Source organism: Panthera leo, chromosome B3 (assembly GCF_018350215.1).
Source record: "Panthera leo isolate Ple1 chromosome B3, P.leo_Ple1_pat1.1, whole genome shotgun sequence".
NCBI classification, from domain to species: domain Eukaryota; kingdom Metazoa; phylum Chordata; class Mammalia; order Carnivora; family Felidae; genus Panthera; species Panthera leo.
The window spans coordinates 30,706,161-30,728,590 of record NC_056684.1 but is presented as its reverse complement, the minus strand read 5'-3'; the positions used below and the strand labels follow the sequence as shown (position 1 = coordinate 30,728,590).

The following is a 22,430-nucleotide window of genomic DNA, read 5'->3' as shown; positions in this document are numbered from 1 at the left end:
TCCCACACAGACTTGTTCACAGGGCTGCCTCATCCAATCCCCTACTCTGGAACCTTTCTCAAAGAATCCCCTTATTGCTAGGCTGCCCCTACTCCAGAAGAAAATGGTAATAACAGAAAATGCAGCCTCAGGAGCGGGTACCTACTAAGCATTTACTCTGGCAAAGGGCTTGAGTCCTCAACACACGTAGGAGGTAGGAATCATTTATCCCCATTTTACAGAGAAGACTGAAGCTCAGAAAGGTCAGATCACTTCCTGAGGTCATGCATCAAGTGGTAGGGCTGGAATTTGATCCTCGGCTCTCTAATACCGTGTTCCTTACCACTGTGTGCCTGTTCTCCTGCCTCCCCCAGCCCTGTAGAGGTTCCTGGAGCTGAGGACTCCGAGGAGGGAGAGGTGGAGTGAGTCAGGACTGAAGGGCGGGAGAAGGCACACTCTTAGCTGCTCCAAGGCACCCAAAAAGGGTGATTTGTTCCTTCCCTGACCATGGTGGGAAGTGTGTGTGTGTGTGTGTGTGTGTGTGTGTGTGTGTGTATGTGTGTGTGTCTGGGCCTGAGGCCGGCCTGGCCAGCCTCCAACTGCAGGAGAGCTGGGCTGGCCCCAGCTGCTGTGCACAGGGAAGGGGCAGGGAGGGGTTGGAGTCGTGGGAATCAGCATCCTGGGCCCACTGATATTTATAGCTGGCCCCTCCTGAAATGTGGGTGGGGGAGGGTTGCTCTTAGGTGGGAAAGGAAGTTGGTCTCCTTTCTCCAGCCCCCACCATCTCCCCAGAGAGCAGGCTGGCTCAGGCCAGAGGCCCTGCTTCGGCCCTGGAGTTGGGGGGTATGAATCCTGAGCTGGAGGTTTCCCCCAGGACCGCTGGCTACAGGCTTGGATACTCTCCTTGCTAGGCCTTGAGCCTGGCTGCTGAGCACCACTGTATGGTGTGTGTGTGTATGCACGCATGCATGTACATGTACCTATTGGGCATCGTACTGATGGAAGTCACGGACTAGGGGGCAGAAAGGCCTGTAACCCCATAGTGAAGGAGGGCAGGGCCCCAGGAAGGAGACCACCAGGCTGTGGCCCTCAGCAATCAATGGTTGGAAAAGGTCCACAGAGGTGGAGGTGCTGGAGCTAGACCTTGAAGGATGAGGAGAAACAGAGAAGACCAGTTCCAGGGAACAGCTTGAACAAAGGTGGAGGAGTGCCAGGGATTATGGATTATTACCTGATGGCCGAGTTCATCAGCCACTCTGCTGTTTGTTGAACAGCAGGAATGGGATGTTGGGGCAGCAGAGGCCAGTCCCCATCCTGGCTGGGAGAAAGCTGGGATTGTGTTCTGCTCCCTGCCTTCAGGCCCCCAGACCTGTTCCATCTGGGAAAGGACATCTTCCAGGGGCCCTTGGTATCCGTTTTGATATGGATTCTTTGAAAGCCAAGAAGTTCTTCCTTGTATCTGACCTGAGTCTCCCCTGCTCTCAGTATGTTTCAACTCAAAGCAATTCCTTGGTTTTCAAGTCTTTTTTTTCCATTTTTTTAAAAAGCCACAGAACACTGCCAAAACCACATCCTACACAAAAGCCAAATCTGTAAACATGCTCATGGAGCTGCTATGCGTGAATTGGGGTGGGGCCGGCTTCCCACATTCCCGGGCTTAGCCACCTCTGAATGTAAAGCCTGGAACACCTTGGGCATAGTCTGAAAACCCCTGGTTGACTCAGTGATCAATATGCCCTTCTGTGGGCTCAGTCCTGTGTGGAGCAAGGCAGTGGATACCCCTGGTCTGCCTGCAGGAAGCTGCTGGTCCTGTGGCAAGGCTACCACCCAAACCAGGATACAAGGACAGAGGGCAGGGAGGCTAGCCCCCACCCTGCTAAGACTTGGTATGTGATTCTGAGAAAGTAGTCTCCCCTCCCTGGGCCCCAGTTTCCTTACGAACCAGGGGGGACTCATCTGGGTGGGGAACCCCTGTAGTAAGGTCTGGGAGGGGAGGCAGCTCACTGACCCACCATGACTATTAAGCCGTGAGGAAGACACACACTGAAATGGATTAGCACGAGCCGTGGCCGGAGGCCTGGCTCAAGCACATTGGAGCCACCAGAGCTGGCTCCACCACAGGCTGGGAATGGCTGGGTCTGGGCAGGAGCTCGGCGGGAGGAAGGAATGGTCAACAGGACAGGCACTGTTCAGAGCTCGGGGAGCCATGCCACCAGGCCACCTTGATGGCAGCCCTCAGTGCTGCTGCCCTACATCTGAGGCGATCATGGCTTCATTTGCCACCGCAACCCTCAAGGGGGGTAGGGGACTTTCCCGAAGAGGATCTGCTTATGCTGTGACAAAGTAGTGAGGGTCCAGAGAGGTGGGGTATAGGGACACAGGAGCTGTTTCTCCCTTGAAGACCTGACTCTCTTCCCTACTGGGGGGGGGGGGGGCGGTGCCTGGGCCCACTGCAGGGTGACTACCTTCCTGGCCTGATCTGGGCTGTTGTTGAGTGGTAAGACTGTGGCCTGTGTGCCCAGAGAGTTGCCTAAGGCTGGGCCCTGCATTTCTGTGAGCCTCAGTTTCCTCATCTATAAAATAGGGAATGTTTCATAAACATAAAATGTTTCTTGACTTGCAGCGCTGCTGTGAGGCTGTGGCCCAACATGGTTAGTGTCCCCCATGGGATGTCTCTGGAGGTAGGGGCCCAATTGTAAGATGGCTCCACCCTCTCCCTTGTTGGGAATGATGCGCCCTTCTGAGAAGCCGAGAGAGCTAGGAGCCCCTACCCTGGGGAGAATCCAAGTACAAAGTTGTTCACACAAACCCGGTTCATTCCAAAATCACTCACGTACGTTGAGTAATAATGATAATGTAGTACTTTTGAAACTGGACATATGCTGGGGCAGGGAGTACAGTGGAGGCAAGAGGGGAGCGGGGTGGGGTCAGGAGTTGGGGAGAGGCTGTGAAGGAGCAGAGGGACCAGCAGGGGAGCAGGCTCGAGTCCTGGAGGAAGGCTCCTTGTTCATTCGTTCCTGGCATTGAGTAGGAGCCACAGCACAGCACGGCACCCCCTGCCCCGCTCCTGTCCTCGCCTCCTCATCCCGGGCACCGCCCAGCCCAGGTCTGTGAGTGAGCTGGCTGTGGACGTAGTTGTGCATACTCACGTGCACACCCACATTTGTGTGCGCCAGTGAGTGTGTACGTCAGGGCTATTTCCAACTCCCCCTCCCCTGCCTGCCCCCTCCTGGGCAGCTCGCCCAGTTCCCAGAAGCAGCCTATACGCTTCCTTTGAAAGCTCCACGCACAGCCTGCTCCCCTCCTGCAGTCACTGCCAGCCGCCTGGCCCACCTGGCAGCCCCCTCCACAGCCCCCGGGGCAGGCAGCACTGAAAGACCCTTCTTGTCCTGCCCTGGAGGGCAGGCGAACGTTGGGTGAGGGGTGGCTCAGTTATACTTGGTTCTTGAACAGCTTTTCCAGAGTCTGGGTGGCCCGGGCCAAGGGCCTGGCCTCTGCCCTGCCCCAGAGGCCCCAGAGGCAGTAAGCTCACCTGCGCACACACACACACACACACACACACACACACACACACGCTCGTGTGCCTCAGAGGCTGTCTCCAGTACCATTAGTACCCCAGAGGATCCCTAGAGGCAGAAGAATCTACCCTGATTCAATTCCTTGCACTTGATGCCTCCATGGCCCTGTTCTCTAAGCTGCCCCCATCAGTTCAGAGTCCTCACGCGGGGAATGCAGAACCCTCCTTACCAGGAACTCCTGCCCCACCCAGTCCAACTTCAACCTTCTGTCTTTCACCCTCTGTCTTTCAAAGTCAGCTGTGCCAGCCAGGTAAGAGTTATGGGGGCCACTGGCCCCGCGGGCTCTGTGTTCACTCTGACCTCTCAATTTTACTCATGCTGTTCCCCTGACTGGAACGCCATCTCCACATCAGCTCAAACCCAATCTCCTGCACTGCTTGTCCCTCTGCTGAAGGCCTCCCATAGGGCTCAGAAGGAGCTGGACACCACACTTATCATCCGCACCGTGTCCGCATGGCTCTAGCCTAAGGTCCCACGCAGGTGGGGAGCTCCCTCAGAGCAGGGATGGGGGCTCTTCCTGGGCTGCCAGGATCCTCTGTGGGACCTAGAACACTTTGCTCTCTTTCAGGGGTCTGAGTTTCCCAGTCTGTACCATTGGAAGTTTGGCCCAGATGGTCTCCAATGGGGCTTGATTCCCAGGCCTCATGGCCTAGGTGCTCTGGAATGTTGATGAATGTAGGGAAAACATCCCAGTGCACCTCACTCTGATACCTGAGACCTTGAGGGCCTTTGGGCTTGGGGTTTCCAGTAAGGATGGGAGTGATGCCTTCCTCAGGTAGGGGGCCTGATCCTACCAGGGGAGGGAAGTAAGGCAGGCATGGTGACAGAGATGGGTTGTTGAAGGGGAATCTGCCTGGGAGTGGGGGAGAAGATACCAGCCCTCCTGCCCCCTCCCCACTTCCAAATTCTTCCTAAAGGTAGGGATTGGCTTAACATTATAAAACCCCACTGGTGCCATGCCATTTTTCTGCTCTAAAATCTTCATCGGTTCCCTGTTGCCAACAGAACATAGGCTGTGGGCCGTATTCTGCCATTTAAGGATTCTGTGCCCCAGTCCAATGGCTCTTCCTGGCTTGTGCTCAAAATATGCCTTCTAACCAGGCTGCTGGTCTTCCTATCTCAACATGATCTGCTCATATCCACCTCAGTGCCTTAGCTCAGGCGGAGCTCCTGCCTAGAATACTGACCCCCTTCCCATCCTCCGAGCCTTGGCTCAAGGATCACCCTTGGCCCTGCCCCAGCTTGCCTGTCAATTTCTCTTCCCCATACTCTTCATCTGGATCTTTGCAGACATGATAGGATCTGTTGTTTGAGTTTTAATTTGCTTTTCTGTCTCCTAAAAGAGTTCAAGTTTAGCCTATCCATTTCTGTGTACTCCTCATTGCCCAGCACCATGCTTGTACGTTTTTGTTGCTGAGAAGGTATTTGAGAATGGCTCTCGGTTGAAGCCCAAGGAGATGGGGGTGCTGGAATCTCTTGGCTGGAGTCTGCAGGTTGGATAAGCACCCTTTTCCAGTCACCTTAGATTGCCCCTTCCCACCTCTCCAGAGGCCCAGCCCATCACCCAGACCCCGAGACTTTGAAGGAGGGGGTCCCTGGGAACAGAAGCAAGGAGCCTGGGGATCTAGCTCTGACTCACCCCAGTGGGGGGTCCTCCCCTGACTCATTTCCCCTCTGGGTACCTCGTGATGCTGTCCATTAGAGCTGGCTTCCTTATGTGATGGGGAGCAGGGTGTGGCCTGGGCCCCTGGAAGGGAGATTCAGGCCCTTCTGTTCAAAGTTGCTTTTGGGAATGTTCCTGAAAGATGTAGGCTGAAGCACTACATACATTAGTATGATTCATACATGGGTAGTAATGACTGATAGGCCCCGAGGCCACAGTTCTTATGGCCTTACCTCAAGGAGAATGCTGTGATGGCGGACTTCTGGCATTTAACAGAAAGGACATGCACCCTGGTGCCTCTCAGAAGGTGAACTGCCACTCAGTCTCTGCTGGGGTCAAGCACCAATGGTGGGGACAGGGAAATGTGGTGGGGGTTGCCCAGGGCTGTCTGAGGGACGAGCTCCTGCTGGGGTGCAGGATATCTGAGGGGCTCTAGGAGGCTGAGCCTGTCACTAACCAGGCCTTCTGAGTTAGGAGAGTGGGGAGAGGAGACAGGAGCTAGAGAGGAGAGCAGGAGGAAGGTGGTGAAGAGGCCGTACAGTCAAATGCACCTGGGGCCGAGCAGGGTCCCAGAGTGGTTGGAGGAAACCAGGGGAAGCGGCAGGCGGGAGAGACTGAGGTACATGTGGGACCCCATGGAGGGTGGGGCAGGGTGGCTCCCTCCCCATTTCTCACCATTCCTGGGCTGGACTGCTGAGGCTGGGGTACTGGCTTCTTGCTGTCGCTGAGTGTCCTGTGGGCACCAGTGCCGTCACCAAAAGCCTGCTGGGCTCAGGGAGCCCAGACAGCATTGGGCAGCCCCACTGGGTATAGCGGACTATCCTGCACGGAGGCCACACCCTAGGCCGACGGACTGGGGCCAGCCTCAGACAGCCAGAGCCCACAGAAGCTTCAAGATGGAGAGCTATCACGGGGGGATCTTGCTTCTACCCAGGACTGGAAGCCCCAGAGAGCCCAGCCTGGAATGGCAGGAGCTTGTCTCCCAGTGGGGGCTACTTCTGGGCCCTCTTGTCCCATTTTTCTACCTCAGGAGCCCCCCACAGCTCTGGCAGTCTGGGTTGGGGGTCTCAGGCCCCTTACTCACCTGCGGATGAAGGTCTGGCCAACATGACCAGGGTCAAAGCCAGGGCCAGGGCCAGGGCAGGGGCTGGAGGCGGAGGCTGCTGGCCGGAGCTCATCGCGGCCCGGCTGTGCAGCAGGATCGGCGAGGAGGAGCCGAGCAGAGTGGCAGTAGGGAGCCCGGACACCGAAGGCGCCAAGGCGCGGGCTGAGACAAGGCTGCTCTACGCCGCGGGCTGGGGCTCTGGAGCTGCCCGCGCCGCCACCGCCTTACTTAACTCCGGGGGCGGGGCAGGCGCCGACCCGCGCTCCGGTTTCAGGCTGGGGCTCCCCCGTTGGCCCCCCTCACCCCCAACTTTCTTAAAGGGCCCGTGCTGGGCTGCCTCCTCCCCGGGCAGGGGTGAGAGGACCCTTATAGCTCCGTTAGACCCAGGCTCCACCCTGGAGTTTTGGAACAAAGTCGCAGGGGAGCCTAGATCCAAGCCCTCCCTGAGCTCTGACCCAAGGGCTCCAGGAGACCCCCTCTGGGAGGAGACCCGAGCTGGGCAAGCCCCCTCACTTACCTCACTTGTCTCTCTCCTGCCCTGCAGGGATTGGTGTGTGTGTGTGTGTGTGTGTCTGCTCCCGGCCTAGGAGGACAGCTGTCTACCACTACAGAGACTGCTTTGGGGCTGCTTTCTCTGAGGCCTCCTCGGGTCTTCATTTGGACAGAGAGGCACTGGTCTGAGGTTCTGCACTGCTCTGTGTCCTCTGGCATTGTGACCTTGACCGTCTCTGCCCTGCAGAGCCTCCACTTCCCAGCCTGTAAAGGAGAGATGTTCTAGACTCTCCCACAAGGCAGGAGGGATTCTCAATCCCACAGTATTATTTGCTTCAAAATAACCCTGTGAGGTGAGTGAGAACCACTCCCCCCACCCCTCATTTTACGGAGGAGAAAACTGTGGCTCAGAGCCGGAAGTGGTTCTTACAAGGCCCGAGGGGGAGTGTAGGTCCCTGGCCCTTTGGGACTAGAACCCCGGGCATCCTAACACCTGAATGCAGGTGTCTCAACTTCCTGGGGCCGCCTCCTGGAAATCTGGCCCCGGATTTAGCTCCCACCTAAAAGCTTTTGAGCCCTGCTCCTCTTGGCTCCCCCGCCAGGCAACAACATCAGTCTTGTCCCAAACCACAGGAGAGAGGGCACTCCTGAGACAGAACGTCCAACCCCGGAGACTCTGCCCGCTCTCTGCCTGGCCCCAGCATCTGCATCGCCTGGCCTCAGCTTCTCTGTCCAGCAGATGGGTGGAAGAGTGCCCCAGAGTGCTGTCCCCTCCCTTCTCTCAACAGAATCCTTCTTTCACACCTGCCTGCTCTAGCCTGCTCCCACCCCCACCCCACCAGCACTCTCTTCCCAGCTCCTCCCCACCTTTAAATATTTCTTATTAAAAAAATTATAAATTATATATTATAATGTATATTATATGTATAAATATTATATATTATATTAGTTTCAGATGTACACCATAGTGGTATATATATATTACAAAAGGCTCACCACAATGAGTATAGTTACCATCTTTCATCATACAAAGTTATAACAATATTATCGACTATTCCCTGTGCTGTTCTTTTCATCCCCATGATGTATTTATTTTATAACTGGAAGTTTATACTTCTTAATCCCCTTCCTACTTTGCACCCCCCCCCCCCGACAATTGCCAGTTTGTTCTCTGTATTTATGACTGTGCTTCTGTTATTGTTTGTTTGTTCATTTGTTTTTTATTTTATGTATTTATTTTGAGAGAGAGGGAGAGTGCGCATTTGAGCTGGGGAGGGGCAGAGAAAGAGAGAGAGAGAGAGAGAGAGAGAGAGAGAGAGAATCTTAAGCAGTCTCCACGCTCAGTGTGGAGCCCACCTACAGGCTCGATCTCACAACCATGAGATCATGACCCGAGCTGAAATCAAGAGTTGGACGCTTAACCGACTGAACCACCCAGGCGCCCCTGTTTTGTTTTTTAGATTCCACATATAAGTGAAACCATACGGTATTTGACTTTGTATGACTTATTTCATTTAGCATCATACCCTCTAACTCCATTCATGTCGTTGCAAAGGGCAAGGTTTCGCTCTTTTCATTTTATGGCTGAGTAATGTTGCTTTGTACATATACACAACATCTTCTTTATACATTCATCTGCCGATGGACACTGGGGCTGCTTCCATATCTTGGCTGTTGTAAATAATGCTGCTGTGACCAGAGGGGTGCATGTAACCTTTGGAATTGGTGTTTCTGATTTCTTCCTCCTGGAAGTGGAAATATTGGATCCAGAGGTTCTGCGGTTCTGAACTGCTGAATACCTAGAAGTGGAAATATTGGATCGTATGGTACTTCTAATTTTAGTTTTTTGAGGAAACTCCACACTGTTTTTCAGAGTGTCCAAGCCCTCTCTTTCACTAGTGACTGTCCTCCCAAGTATAATGACACTTCATAGTTTGCAACAAAATTGAGCCCCATTTTGCAGATGAAGAAACTGAGGTTGAGAGACATTAAGGGGCTTGAGCGAGTCTACACAGCTGCGAAGATGTGGAACCAGGTCTTTGACCCCAAGCCCAGTGCTCTTAACCACCACAGCGTAGTATGATGGTGTGGTGTCTGTGTGGTGTTTGTAAATGCTGATGTTGGACCTAGGCCCTGAGTTCGAATCCCAGCTCTCCTACTTAGCTGTCCAACCTTGAACAAGTTGCTTCACCTCTCCCGTGACTCGGTTTTTTCCTTTGTACAATTGGGTCAGTGAGGATTCCGTGCACTGGTGTACCTCATATGCCTAGCCCGGGGCCTGTCATGCAGCAGACGTTCCATAGACACTTGTCCTTTCTCTTCCTTCTCTGTAGTCCTCACGTCCTTCTGCCCCTCACAGTTTGTACACAGCTTCATACCTGTTGCCTCCCTTGATGAAAAGTCAGCCCCTTGAGGGCTGCTTCTTTATGAATCAAAAAACTTGGGTGGAGATTTCTACCCACCCCATCTGCCCTCCCCTTCCTTCCCCCTCCCTCTCCTCCCTTCCTTCCCCCTTCCCATCTTCTCTCATCTCCCCGAATCCCACCCACGCAGACTTACCCACCACTACCGGGAGTATGTCTGTGGAGCCTCCAGACGAGTTCCCGCCCACAGCTGAGGTTCAAGTCAGGATTAGGTCGCAGCCTCCCCCTGCCTCGTTGCTAGCTAGGGAGAGAAACACAGGCCTGGAAAAATAATGGCAACGAGCACAGCAGTACTAACCCACACTTGCTTGTCTGCTGGGGCTTCCCAGTTTACAAAACATTCACCTGATCTCTTGACAACCCTGGGAAGTATGCGTGTTGGGGGATAGTGTTCCCTTTGCGCTGATGAGAAAACTGAGGCTCTAGTGGAGATACAGGATACTGGGGCTCCTGCACACAAAGCTTGGCCTTTGTTTAGCCTGTAGCCCAGGGCTGGAACCCTGGATAGGTGCTGAGCGACATCATGCCAGCAGACTGGCAGAAAGTTGAGGCCCCATGTTGCTTTGGAACTGATCTCTGACCACCTCCTGCTGTCTCAAGAGCAAAGGTTGTTGGACCCGGCAGTGCCTGCTTCTCATTTGTCCCCTCCCTGGCCTCCTCAGCAGGCCTCCCTGGGACCCTGAAGGCCAGGTCCTGAGCAGAACTGACCAGGACCCATCTATGTCACGAAGTTCTCTGGCGTGGGCTGGCCAGGTGCCCTCGGTGACCGTCTCTGAGTGCCCCTGCCTTCCCGGCCATATCTCAACTTCCTCCAGGAAGCCCTCCCAGTCCTTTCTGCCTTTCCACAAACTCCCTGGAGTAGTGATCTCTTCTCCTGGTGCCTCCCAGGGCATCCCTAGCCTGGTCAGGAGGTGTTACTCAATGCCTCCCTTTCCCCTAGACTGACTTCTTCTCAGCAAGGTACTGCACAACACTTGGGGAAGGGAGAGGAAAACCCAGAACACTCTTGAAGAATGAAAAAGGATGTCCACACCTCAGGTGAAGGGGGATTCAAAGTGTCCTGAAGCTTCAGAGACCTGTGGCATGTGCTGCCTCAGTTTCTCCAAGTGATCTGCCTCTGGGAGAACAAGACAACAGAAAGCCCAGCATCACCTACTTCCCTACCAGCAGAGTTCAGCTAAGACGCTGGACACGTACTCCTGGTCACTCTCACCCTCAATGATTCTTGGACTCAGTGCCGGCTCTGGCAGCAGCTATGGCTTGGTCCTGCCCCTGGCCAACGCCTGGCAGTCTGAGCGCCTCTGTGTTTTGCACCCTGACCACATGGGCTCCACCCAGAGAACCTGTGGCCGAAGCCAGCGTGCTGGTAAATGGTGGGTACTTATGCCCCAGATGGAGTGGCGTGTGCACTGGGGTGTACTCCAGCTGCCCAGGTCCTGCCCTCAGGGAATTGGCCTTCTGCCATGAAGGACACGGAACCCAGGCCACTACTGTGCAAGGGGACACAAGCTTTTGGCCCCAGTTCCGTGGCCCTGCAGTCTCATGGCCAGGGGCTCCCAGGCCTGGGCTTCTGACCCGGGCCTCTGCTGGGAGTGGTCTTGCTTCTGTTCCTGGCTGGAGGCATCCATGGGGCTCCTGTAAGCGCAGGCAGCCTGGCTCAGGAGGGGCGGGGGCAGCTATTCCCAACAATTACACAATTCAGGAGCTCAGAAGTTGTGTTTGCTGTCTTCAGGAGCCAGCTGCGAATGGGAGGCTAGTGGCAAGGCTTTGCTCTGATCGGGGGCAGGCTTTGAGCCACACCCACACCCTGAAGGGGAGACAGGGGTGAGGGGTGGTGCAGGATCCCCTCAGAGCCTCTGGTCCAAGGGGCAGGACTCATTTTCCACACCGTGTTCACAAAAGCTGTGGCTTCAGTGGCTATGAGCAGCTGGCCACAGCTGACTCCCCTGGGGTCATGCTATTTCTAAATGTTGGTTCATGCTATTAACCCCTGCTGTGCTCCACCAGCAGACATTGGCAGCCTGCAGAGAGTACGTCTGGGAGGGGGGGAAGGAAGAATCCTTGTCTGGATGGAAACTTTGTGAACATACTTGCTCCGAGTCTAGCACGGGGCAGGCAACTTTGGGGGTTAGGGCAGGGCTCCTAAAAGAGGGATGTAAAATACCTGCTCAGGATGGAAATGAAGCTTGTGATGGGCGTTAGGAGACGTGGGTCTGAGCTGGCGGCTGGGCAGGGCAGTGGAAAGAATGTCGGGTCAGGAGCCAGAGGTCCAGTTCTGCCAAGCCTTTTCTGTGTGGCCTCAGGTGAGTCACTTCGCATCTCTGCACCTCTTCTCTCGTCTGTACGTTGTAGAACCGCCATGGTGCTTGCACGATGTTTTCCAGCAGAGATGCTGGCGCTTTATAAACCACGAAGGGCAGTGCCTGGTGGTTATGATGACGGCAACCGTTGATGCCAGGGTCCTACTCTCTGAGCGACTCCCAGGTGTCCCTTGAAGGAAAGGCAAGATGGACAGCCAAGAGACAGCCAGAGCACGCTGACAGAGCTATCTTCAGCCTGTGTGGGGCTCAGTGAGGATGCCGCCCTACATGAGAACACTGAAGTTCAGCCCCTACTGACCCCATTGGCTCGCTCTCCTTATACAGTGAAATCCTGTGGTAGCCAGCCTCCAAGATGGCCCTCTGTAGTCCCCCACCTTCTGGCATTTGCACCCTTGTTTAGCCACCTCCCACACTGAATAGGGCTGACCTGCGTGGCCACTAAGGGACTGCAGCAGTGACTGTGACTTCCAAGGTGAGGTCATAAAAGGCATGGCAGCTTCTGCCTCGCTCTCTTCTGACTGCTTGCTCTGCGTGCCAGCCACCATGACCTGAGGAGCCCGTGGGGGGCCCATGTGGAGAAGAACTCTGGCCTTTGGCCAACAGCCGGGACCCGTTCACCACTCATGTGAGCGAGCCATCTTGGAAATGGGTCTGCCAGCACCAATCAAACCTTCAGATGACTGCAGCCCTTACTGCCATCTTGACTGCTGTCTTTTGAAGAGCCTGAAGCCAGAACCATCCAGCTATGCCACTTCTAAATTCCTGACCCACAGAAACTATGTGCAATAGTAAACGTTTATTGCCATCTTAGGCTGTTAGGTTTTGAGGATAATTTATTATGCAGCAGCAGATAACTGATACAGACCCATCCAAGTATAAGTAGTAGTCCAGTGAGCCAGACTGGGCATGGTGCTGGGACTCTGCTCCCACAAGAAGGAACGTTTCCTTGATCAATCAATGGATCAACCCATTCATTCATTCATTCATTCATTCAACAAATATTACTTTTAAAAAATATTATTTATTTTGAGAGAGAGAGTGGGGAAGAGGCAAAGCAAGAGACTCCCAGGCAGGTTCTGTGCTGTCAGATTGTTCTCAAGAACCATGGGATCATGACCTGAGCCAAAATCAAGAGTCGGATGCTTAACCAACTGAGCCACCCAGGCGCCTCTGGGTGTGTTGATTTTGAGGTGCTTGTGAGAAACCCAGTGATACAGTGTAGGCTGTAGGATGTGTGGGTCAAAGCCCCCGAGAAGGCCTGGGCCAGAGGTACGTCTGTTTGGGAATTGTTGGAGGACAGACAGTGGGACTGAAGCAACAAGAGGGTGGGCTTCCCTGGCGAGAGGTGGGTGGGGTAAAATGACAGGAAGTCCCAGGACTGAACTCTGAGACACTAATAGTTCTCCTCTTAACCTTTTTTGGGACATAATTTCACACTTGCAGAAAAGCAACAAGACCATTACAGATGTTTCCTACATACTCTTCACAAGATTTACCAAACATTAATATTTCACCAGATATTAAATTTTCTAGGTATATACGTATTTTTTCCTGAGCTATTGGAGAGTTAAGTTGCAGACATGATGCTCCTTTATCCTTGCATACTTCAGTGGCTATTTCCTAAGAACAAGGGCCTTCTCTTTCACAACCAGACTGCCATGATCAAAATCAGGAAATTAACATTAGTACAATGTTCTTAATTAGCCACAGACCTTTGTCCAGTTTTGCCAATTTCCCCAGTAATATCCTTGATAGCAAAAGAGAATTCTGGCTGTGGCATTGAATTTTGTTGTTGTCTTTTCCTTTTTTTTTTTTTTTAAGTTTATTTATTTATTTTGAGAGCGAGTGGTGGAGGGGCAGAGAGAGAGAGAGAGAGAGAGAGAGAGAATTCCAAGCAGGCTCCGCACTGCCATCGTGAAGCCCCCATGCAGGATCCGAACTCATGAACCATGAGATCATGACCTGAGCCGAAACCAAGAGTCAGATGTTTAACCGACTGAACCAGCCAGGGCCCCCTCATTGAGGGCCCCCTCATTGAGAAACCTCTTGAGTTTCTGTTAATCTGGAAAAGTGTTTTTCTTCGGTGTTTGTCTTTGATGACGTTGCCATTTTTGCAAAGTGAATCTTAATTTGAGTTTATCTAGTTTCTTCAGGATTCAGATCCTGCATCTGCAGTGGGAAGACCCCAGAAGTGATGCTGTGCCCTTCTCAGTGCCTCCCCCAGGAGGTGCAAGACATTTATCTGTCCCACTGTTGATGATGTTAATTTACATCATGTGGTTGAGGTGGTGCTTGCCAGGATTCTCCCTGTAAAGTTACTGTTTTTCCCTTTGCAATTAATAGATATATGCCAACATTGAAAGGTCAGATTGAGAAGGAGGAGCCAGGAAGAAGGCTGGGAAGGGGCAGTGGGGACATGGGGTGCTGCGGGTAGGGAGGGAGTGGTTGGTCATTTGGTCCTGGAAGCCAATCTGACGAGGGTGAGAAGTGTCCATTGGCTGCAGCTTTCCCTGTCAGGTCATAGTTTAGGCGGAGTGACGGCCTGAAGCCAGACTGCAGAGCTGAAGAGTGAAAGGAGACAACAGAGACAACAGGGAAAATGCCTCTTCGGGGAAGTTTGTCTGGACTAAGGGAGAGGGATACAGGCAGTGAAGGAGAGGTGTGTGGGGTCAGGAAGATGGTTTCTAACAGATGGAAGGGTATGTGTGATAGGAAGGGACCCAGTGAGGGGTTAGACATCTTTGATTTGGTGGCAGGAATGGAAGAAGGTCTTGATGAGCCCTCCTGAGCCCCAGGAGGGAATGGAAGCAGTAGGCAGCAGGAGCCGGTGACCCCAACAACAGGGTAGGAAAGGTTTGGGTAAGAGGGCTGTCTGATGGCCTATTTCCTCTGCTGAAAAGGAGGTTGGAGCAGGGGGCCGGAAGGAGGGCTGGGCAGGTAGAGGGGAATGAGCTGTGTTTGAAGCGACCTCTGGGGAGAGGGAGAGAGCAAGCCGGCCGGTGTGGTGATGGGCACTGGGCAGTGTGGAGACCAGTCCAGGGTTCGGAAGCCACAATACTAATCCCAACAGCTTTTAGCTGCCTGGTGCAGGCAGACAAGGCAGACCTGGTGACTCAGGGCTGGGGTGTCCCAGGGGGGCAGCTGGACAAGGAGGGCAGTGAAGGCAGAAGGGGACAGAAGGCCAGGGAGAAGGAGCACGGTGAGCGGTGGGGTCTCACTGCTGGCAGGCGATGTGTGCAGCCAGAGTGGCAAAGGCCAGAAGTGTAGGCTGGCACGCCTTCCAGAGGGAGGTGGATGGTCAGTGACCCGGATGGTGGTGGGAAGCCTGGTGTGTGCTGGGGAGAGGGGGCTGCGAGGGAGTGGAGGGGAGGTGTTTGGAGAGGAGGAAATCTGGGAACTGAGAGGCCAAAGGATCGGTGGTTCCCCGGAAAGCCTTGTCACCCGGGGTGATGGCAGGGGTTGGGTGGGTGGGGAAGAAGGTCATGAGCCAACACCACCAGGTTTACAAGTCAGGACAGATGGCGGCCCCGAGGAGATAAGGGGGGCACCCTGGATGCTGGAACCCTCGAGGAGTGGTACTTCTGACAGGGAGGGGGACACTGCCGGGTGAGTGCCAAGGAGAACAAAGATCCGCTCCACCTCGGACTCTGAGGGACGGGGGTGTGAGAGACAGGACAGCAGCTTCAGCGAGGACCAAGGGCTGTCTCCAAGGGCGAGCTAGGGCTCTGTTAAAGGCTGAAAAGAAGGGAGCATTTGGAGCAGGAGTGGGTGGTTTGTGATTGACTGAGGTCTAGTGGCTCAGTCGCCCCAAGAGAGCCATGCACACGGGTGACAGACAGGAGCAGGGCAGGGGTGTGGTAGGAAGGCTCCCTGGGTCTGAGATACTTGGAGACTCCACCCCGCCTGCCTCCCCAGACCAGGAAGGTGGAGGTCTCCCCGCCCCACCTCAGCGTGAGGGGACTGGCAGGGCTTGGGCCCAGCAGGCCCGCAGCCTCCTCCAGGAAAGGCTGACGAGGATGGGGGTAAGGAGGCAGCACTGCCTGTGGCCTGAGGCCAATCCCAGCCCTGCCTGGCCCGCTCTGTCCAGAAATCAGAGGCTTGGCTGCATGTGAGGGACACAGGGAGGGTCTGCTGCCACTGGGTGAGGCCCTGCCCTCTGTTTTGAGCCGTTCAGTCCCACAAGGGCTTCTGGAGTGCCAACATGCCTGGCCCTGAGTCCTCATTGCGTCTGCTGGTTGGGATGAGCTCAGAGTGTGGTTTGGTTTCCATTAGATCAGAGGCTGTGAGCCAAAGAGAGCCCTGGGTTTGTGCCCTGGTTCCGTCTCTGCTACTGATATAATGGGAGACTTTGGGTAAGTCCTTGCCCCTTTTGCGGCCTCAGTTTCTTTATTTGCGTCCTGGGGCTGTGGCAGACACCCTCTCTAAAGCCAGCAGTCATCTTTTCCAGAGATGGGAGCCCCTCTTAGCTGGTTCAGATCAAATCCCCAGTCAAATTCAATGGAGCTTTTAGCCCACCTGTAGCTTTCCTCACTTCTCTCCAATCTTACTCTCAACTGAAAGCAGACAAACTAATTCTTATTACATTGTTAATGACTGATTGTTGCTCTATGTGGGATGTGGTTTAGGATGAGGGAGAGAGAGAGAGAGAGAGAGAGAGAGAGAGGGAATCTTAAGCACGTTTCACGCCCATCAAGGAGGCTGATGTGGGGCTCGATCTCACAATCGTGAGATCATGACCTGAGCAGCTATGAGCTGGTGGGTACAAACAGGCCCCGGGGCCCTAAAACCTGAATGTTAAGGGGGGAAGTTGTCACCAACATTTCCTCAGCCCCGGGGCTCATCTGTCCATCGTTTAGCATTTGGGTATCTTTGCTACCCTCAGTGTTTCCTCTCACACTACCCCTACTCTGGGGGGTACTCTCTACTAGGCACAGGAAGTGGCTTTTCAGGCCTCAGTGCCACCCCTCCGTCCTCCTTATCTGCTCCCCACTCACTGCCTGAAATGCCAGCAGCAGGTAAGCATTCCTTGAGCTAGATGTGGATCTCTAAAGACACTGCCCTGGGATAAGAGTCTGGGAAGCTAGCAGACAGTTACACCTTAGTGTGAAATAATTGCTTTGATCTTTTTCCAAGGAAAAACAGAAAAGAGGGCATATCCAGAATGGGCGGCGGGGGGGGGGGAATAGAGGGAGGGATAGAGGGAGGGGCAGGGGATAGAAGGCCACCCCAGGGATTGTCCGAGCTGCAGGAACCTATCCCCCAGGACCCACCCACACTTTCCATTCCTTTCCCCAACTTCAAGGCACCCAATCCATCAGGAGTGAAGAGCGGGCTCTGTCACTCCACCTCTCTCTTCTTCTAACCTGACCCAGGGTTCTGGGGACCGTCAGACTATTTAGCCTGATTGGGAGTAGGGGGCAGTGGGGCCTAGTTTTCAGGGTTCTAAAGCTGAGCTGCCATGGCAACAGGGGGAAATAAACACTCTGGGTCTCACAGTCCAAGTTCTGCGATGATGTCATCCCAAGCTCCAGCCTGCTAGGTCCTGTGGCTGGCTGCACCCCAGACAGCCGCAGCTGCTCAAGCCAGAGGATCGACTTCCTTCCCAACCCCCACGCAGCCTCTGGAGAGGGGGAGAGAGTGGACACAGGGGTTTGGGCAGGGGCCTTTGGAACAGGTTCTACACAGGTCCAGCTCCTTGCCTACTACTTGGGTCTCTCAGTAGCTGCTGTTGCCCCCTCCTTGGCCTTAGCCATGAAGGTGGCCAAGGGGGCCAAGAACTCTGTGTTCTATGGGCAGCACCCAGAGGAGAAGGTTCAGGTGCCATCACGGCAGGAGGTAAAGCAGACCCCTGTGATCATGGCAATGATCAAAGGTGAGAGAAGTCCCCTGCCCTGAGCCTGGGTTGATTTCTTTCTCTGCAGGGCTGTTGAAGGTGCCCCAGCCTTCCAGCCCTGCCTCCTGCCAAGTTCTAGAGGACTCTCCTCCAAGCCTACCAAAGACCTGCATCTTCAAGCTGAACCTCAGAGGCAGTATTAGCTGCTGGGAATTTTCAGGGGGGTATGGATGGGAGGGAGCATGGGGTATGAAATGAGGCCAATTTTGGAAAAAAGCTAGGGATTCAATGGAGCTTTTAGCCCACCTGTAGCTTTCCTCACTTCTCTCCAATCTTACTCTCAACTGAAAGCAGACAAACTAATTCTTATTACATTGTTAATGACTGATTGTTGCTCTATGTGGGAGGTGGTTTAGGATGAGGGAGAGAGAGAGAGAGAGAGAGAGAGAGAGAGAGAGAGAATCTTAAGCACGTTTCACGCTCATCAAGGAGCCTGATGTGGGGCTCGATCTCACAATCGTGAGATCATGACCTGAGCCAAAATCAAGTTGGACACTTAACTGGCTGAGACACCCAGGTGCCTCCAAATGGATATTTATAAGCCCCAATTTTCTCATCTGTAAGATGGGAAACACAATAGTATCCATTTTACGGAGTTGTTGAGAGGCTTAGCTGAGATGATCCACATAAAATGTGGACTCATGTTGCATCAGGGATATTGTCACAAGGTGTCTGGTGCAGAATACGTTCTCAACTAATTGTGACTATTATCTTTCATATTGCGCATTGCCTGTGTGAGATCAGTTGCATTTTATGTGGAAACACTGTCTTTCCCCATGGGGAAGCTCGATGGTGGGATTTGTGGCAGTGTGACATCAGTGGGAGGAAAGCCCCCAGTGTTCTCATGGCACCCTGCCTCTGACTGGGTGGGTGGGCCAAGCCTGAGGGCTGCCCCGTCCATCCTCGCAGGTCCGGGCCCTGCCAAATACCTCCGGCCATCCTGCACGGGTTATGTAGACCATGACATCTCCATGTTCCAGGAGCCAGCCTACAGTCTGCACACACGGCACTCGGAGAAGCGTGAGTGCTCGCCGTGCCCGTCATCCCTACTCGTCGGGCTTAGGGTTATCATCCTTGGATGTTTGGGGCCGCAGTGAGAGGTAGGGAGCCATCATCTGTAGCCACAGGGCCCTGGGAACTCGGGCCTGCCTTGAAGAGGACCCCCAGGTGGCCTGCTGGGTCCAGAAGCAAGCCAGCTGGGAGATGCCCAGGTGACCCACCCCTCTAAAGGCAACGCTGTGGGCAGCTCCCAGCTGGACCTCCTGAGGGAGCTTTGAAGGCAGGGATATTGTCACTGTCCAGATGGCAGAGTACATTCTCCTCTCTGTCTGAGCTTCGGAGAGGGCACTTTAGCTGGGCAGGAATAGCTGGGGAGTGGGGGAAAATGGTACAGAGCGGTGGCTCCCAAGGCTTCCCCGGGGGGGCTTAGAAATGCCTGGAAGGGCCGGGGCAGAGAGCCACAGAGGAGCTGGGGCTTGCTGGTTGAGGCCAACGAGAGGAAGGGTGGGCAGGGGTGTTGAGGTGTGTATCTGGGGGTCTGAGATCTAGAGGCCTGCTGGGTCCCTCCTTGGGATGACACATCATCCTCAGCAGGGGAACCCCCTGTCCGGGGCTGGGCCTCTCAGTACTAACAATAGCCACTATGTCTATTATTACCCTTTGGCACCAATCCCCGATGGGGGCTGCCCAAGCTGCCATGCAGCTGTCATTTTATCTGTTTCTTTGAGCGACTTCTGGAGACTGTTAGGTCATGCATTAAAAGCCCCATTTTGTAGATGAGGAAATCAAGGGTTGGAAAACACCCAGGGAATCGGAAGGGAGCCCTCACTTCTGTTTGGGGGAGGGGGATCTCCTCTGGAGGCAGTCCAGGCTCACCATAGAGCGGCCTCTGGGGCTGACCTGGCCTCTCTGTGGCTGTCCTGCAGGGGTCACAGACATTTGCAGCCCTGGGCCTTGCTATTTCTTCGATCCCAAAATAACTCGGTTTGGAATGTCCAGCTGCACGCAGGTCCCTATGGGAGAGCGCATCTCTAACCTGCGTAAGATGGGACAGGGGAGGCATGTGGGAGTTGGGAGGTTGGAGGATGGGGGTTCACCCTTAGGACCTGAGCAGGGACAAGCGGTAATGACTCGCCTCTGCCAGGTGTGTCTTTGGATACTGGCATCTCCCTGCAATGTTACATTAAGACACTGATGTTGCCATGTCTGTGTCGCAGTACTTAGGTCTTGAGGCCAGTGTTATGCACATATGTCGCCAGGTGATGATATGATAAAAATGTCATGGGACTCATGTTGCATCAGGGATATTGTCATGCTAATGAGCCCACAGGCAGTCGCGATTTCAGGATATTTTCTTGGTGCTGTCACAGGGAGGATGTCAGGATGCTGACATTCCGAGGGTGACATTCTGATGACATTTGTGATTTTTACATTATGACAACAGTGTCAGTGCTGATGTCAGGATGGCCTAAGTCCCTCCCCCTGCCCATGGCCCTATGCAGGGGAGTTGATGGCCCTGCATGTTGATAAAGTGGTTATAGTGAAGTCACAGTAGGCTAACCAAGACCTCTTACCCATCAGCTGGGCACCAGGAGATGCAACCAGGCTCCTGCCTTGAGACCCTTCCCTTCCATTCATCCACTTGCAGGCCTGAGCCCCACCCCAGCCTCCTGCCATTACGACCTAGAGAAGACCCACCCACCTGGGGAACGCAGGGCTCCCCAGTATGCTTTCGGCTACCGGTGGCCGTACCGGGTGACAGACCCCAACCCAGCCCCCAACAAGTACCAGCTGCCACTCTTGCTGGGGCCCAATAACCCTGTCAGCCGAGCTGCTCCTTGCTATAGCTTGGCCTCTGAGCACAAGAACTGGTTCTACAAGGAGAATGTGGCTGGAGGCCCTGGGCCGGCCACACACTCCCGGCCTGAGCCCTCTGTCTACCAGAACCGCAGCCCCATCTATAGCATGGCCAAGCGATTTGCCTACCCGATGGACCACACACCTCGGCCTGGCCCTGGCTCCCACGATGTCCAGAAGGTCACGGTGCACAAACCCCGAACACCTGCTTTCACCATGGGCGTCAAGCACTCACCCCACCTGTGCCCGCTGGTCATCGACATTCACGACTAAGGCCCCTCCTGGTGCACTCACCCACCCCTCCCCACAGAAGTTATTTTTCTGTACCAAATTGAGCAATTTACTGAGATTTTGAGTAACAGAGTTGGTGCCCGCTGTGTCTAGCTCACAGAGGCATTAAATAAATATTTTCACTTACTTCGCTTTTTGTTTTGCAAACACTCACAGCTGCTTCCTTTGGGCCCTGCCCTGGGTGAGGGGCTGGGATACTGGGAGGCATTGTAGGGGTCCCTGTGTGGGAGAAGTTCTGTTCTGGCTCACCAGGGAGGCAGTCACGTGTTCTCCAAGAAACCCTGGGCAGCGACTCTGGAGAACCGTGTTCTAGTCCTAACTCTGCCACTAATGGCGGTGTGGCCTTGTGCAGCTCCTGTCCTCTGGGCCTCAGGTTGCCCTTTGGACAGTGAGGGGGGGAGCATATGTCTGGAGGATGTCCAGGTTCCCTCCAGTTCCATAACTGTGTGACTCTGATCCCTGGCAGTGGTCAGTACCCAAAAGAGGAGCAGGGCAGAAGACGGAGGGGTCATCTGGCTGGGGATGGGGGTAGAAGGATTTTTCCTGGCAGGGGGGGAGACATAGGAGGACAAGCAGAGACAGTGTGTAGAAGGGAGGGTATTCTCGGGGGCGGTAAAGATGAGAGAAAAGACAGGCATGTGGGACCAAAATGTACAGGGCAGGAGCCTGGGGCAGGCTCAGAGGGCAGGAGCCTGGGCTGCAGGAGGCTGGCCAGTAACAGGACCAGATCGTGGGCCATTGGAGGGCACTCTGGCTTTGTCCTCAGCAAGGTGGGGCTAGATAAGGTGCATCATATGCAGAATTCTTTGGACAGCGAGAGAAGGTTGGACAGAACGGGCAGAGCCTGCAGGCTGCAGTCAGCCTAGGAGGAGGCGAAGGGGCCAAGTGGACTTCTGGGAGAAGGGTCTGTATGCCTCATATGGTCTTGGGGGAGCCGCTAGTACGTCCCCACACTCAACAGCTTAGCCCTGCAGTGCCCGGCAGAGGAGGAGCCAGGAGGGGGCAGTGTTGCCCTACTCGTGAGTCCAGTCCTGCCCACCTGCCTGCCCCGCCCCATCCCTTCCAGCTTTGCAGCTTTGGGGCACATAGGTGCCAGCTCTCTGGCCTCTGTCTCCATCTCTGGGAAAGCTGGGGTCTCTGGGGCTGGCATTTGTCCTTCCTTAATTCTTCATATCCAGATCTCCCATCGGGAGTTGCCTTTGCCTCTGGGACCAGCCCCTCTCCCAGCATCCCTGGCCAGGAGGCAGAAGAGGATTTCACCCCTTTTCTGTAGCCTGGAGCCAATGGGGTGGGAGGCCAGAACTATGGGGGGAAAGGGGCCCAGGGAGGGAGGAGAGGAGGCAGAATACCCCCCAGGCCTGATGGCTCAGGCAGACGCATGTTCTTCCATAGCCGCTGCCCCAAGAACGGTGGGAGGCAGGAAGAGAGGGCCCCTCAGAACCAGTGTCGGGTGGCTCATCCTTTCGAGGGTGAGCAATATTCAGGTTTTAATTAAAATTGAAAATTGAACTGAAGAACTAACTTTGGGTAGAAAGGATCAGAGAACGTCTGTGGGATATTCAAACAACAGCAACAACACTGAGTATTTTTTAAAGGGGCTTGTAGGAAACCCCACCGGGATCATACCTGACGCAGGGCCCAGAAATTCCCTCCCCGCCACCCCGCTAGCCCCCAGGCCTGGGGTATTATGTCTGTCCTGTCCTCCCCGCTCCTCAACAAGGCTGGTCCGGGCAGGCTCGAGAGAGAACGAGGGAGCTTGGGGACCCATCTGTCTTGCAGCAGATTAGAAAGATGTCATTTTGCCGACAATGCCATTTATCACAGTGGCT

At 54.4% G+C, this 22,430-nt stretch overlaps 2 protein-coding genes and 1 long non-coding RNA gene across 14 annotated transcripts in view; 1 reads left to right on the top strand and 2 right to left on the bottom strand.

Moving 5' to 3' along the window:
• Window positions 1-12,139, bottom strand: part of CSPG4 (chondroitin sulfate proteoglycan 4) — a 40,137-nt gene extending 27,998 nt beyond the window's left edge. Inside the window, exons 1-6 of one of the 12 annotated variants that reach the window (XM_042941350.1) lie at window positions 11,405-12,139; window positions 10,274-10,357; window positions 9,377-9,481; window positions 9,075-9,239; window positions 8,344-8,616; window positions 6,305-7,081 (exon numbers count right to left, since the gene is read on the bottom strand). In XM_042941350.1, the coding sequence (XP_042797284.1) occupies window positions 6,305-6,398 (94 nt within the window). In that variant the 5' untranslated portion in view covers window positions 6,399-7,081; window positions 8,344-8,616; window positions 9,075-9,239; ... (1 more) ...; window positions 10,274-10,357; window positions 11,405-12,139. Of the gene's footprint in view, window positions 1-6,304; window positions 7,082-8,343; window positions 8,617-9,074; window positions 9,240-9,376; window positions 9,502-10,273; window positions 10,358-11,404 lie in introns of all 12 variants that reach the window. The other 11 variants (XM_042941348.1, XM_042941354.1, XM_042941351.1 and 8 more) reach the window with 11 other exon arrangements.
• On the bottom strand, window positions 2,818-5,365 carry LOC122221766. The gene is made up of 2 exons (XR_006203427.1): window positions 5,240-5,365; window positions 2,818-5,044 (listed from the first exon to the last, which is right to left on the bottom strand). It is a non-coding gene; the product is annotated as an uncharacterized LOC122221766 (long non-coding RNA).
• A 4,919-nt stretch (window positions 12,140-17,058) lies between the features above and the next one.
• On the top strand, window positions 17,059-20,727 carry ODF3L1 (outer dense fiber of sperm tails 3 like 1). The gene is made up of 4 exons (XM_042941344.1): window positions 17,059-17,433; window positions 18,364-18,474; window positions 19,380-19,493; window positions 20,102-20,727. The coding sequence occupies exons 1-4, from the start codon at window positions 17,313-17,315 to the stop codon at window positions 20,581-20,583; spliced, it is 828 nt and encodes a 275-aa protein (XP_042797278.1). The 5' UTR covers window positions 17,059-17,312; the 3' UTR covers window positions 20,584-20,727.
• The last annotated feature ends 1,703 nt before the right edge of the window (window positions 20,728-22,430 follow it).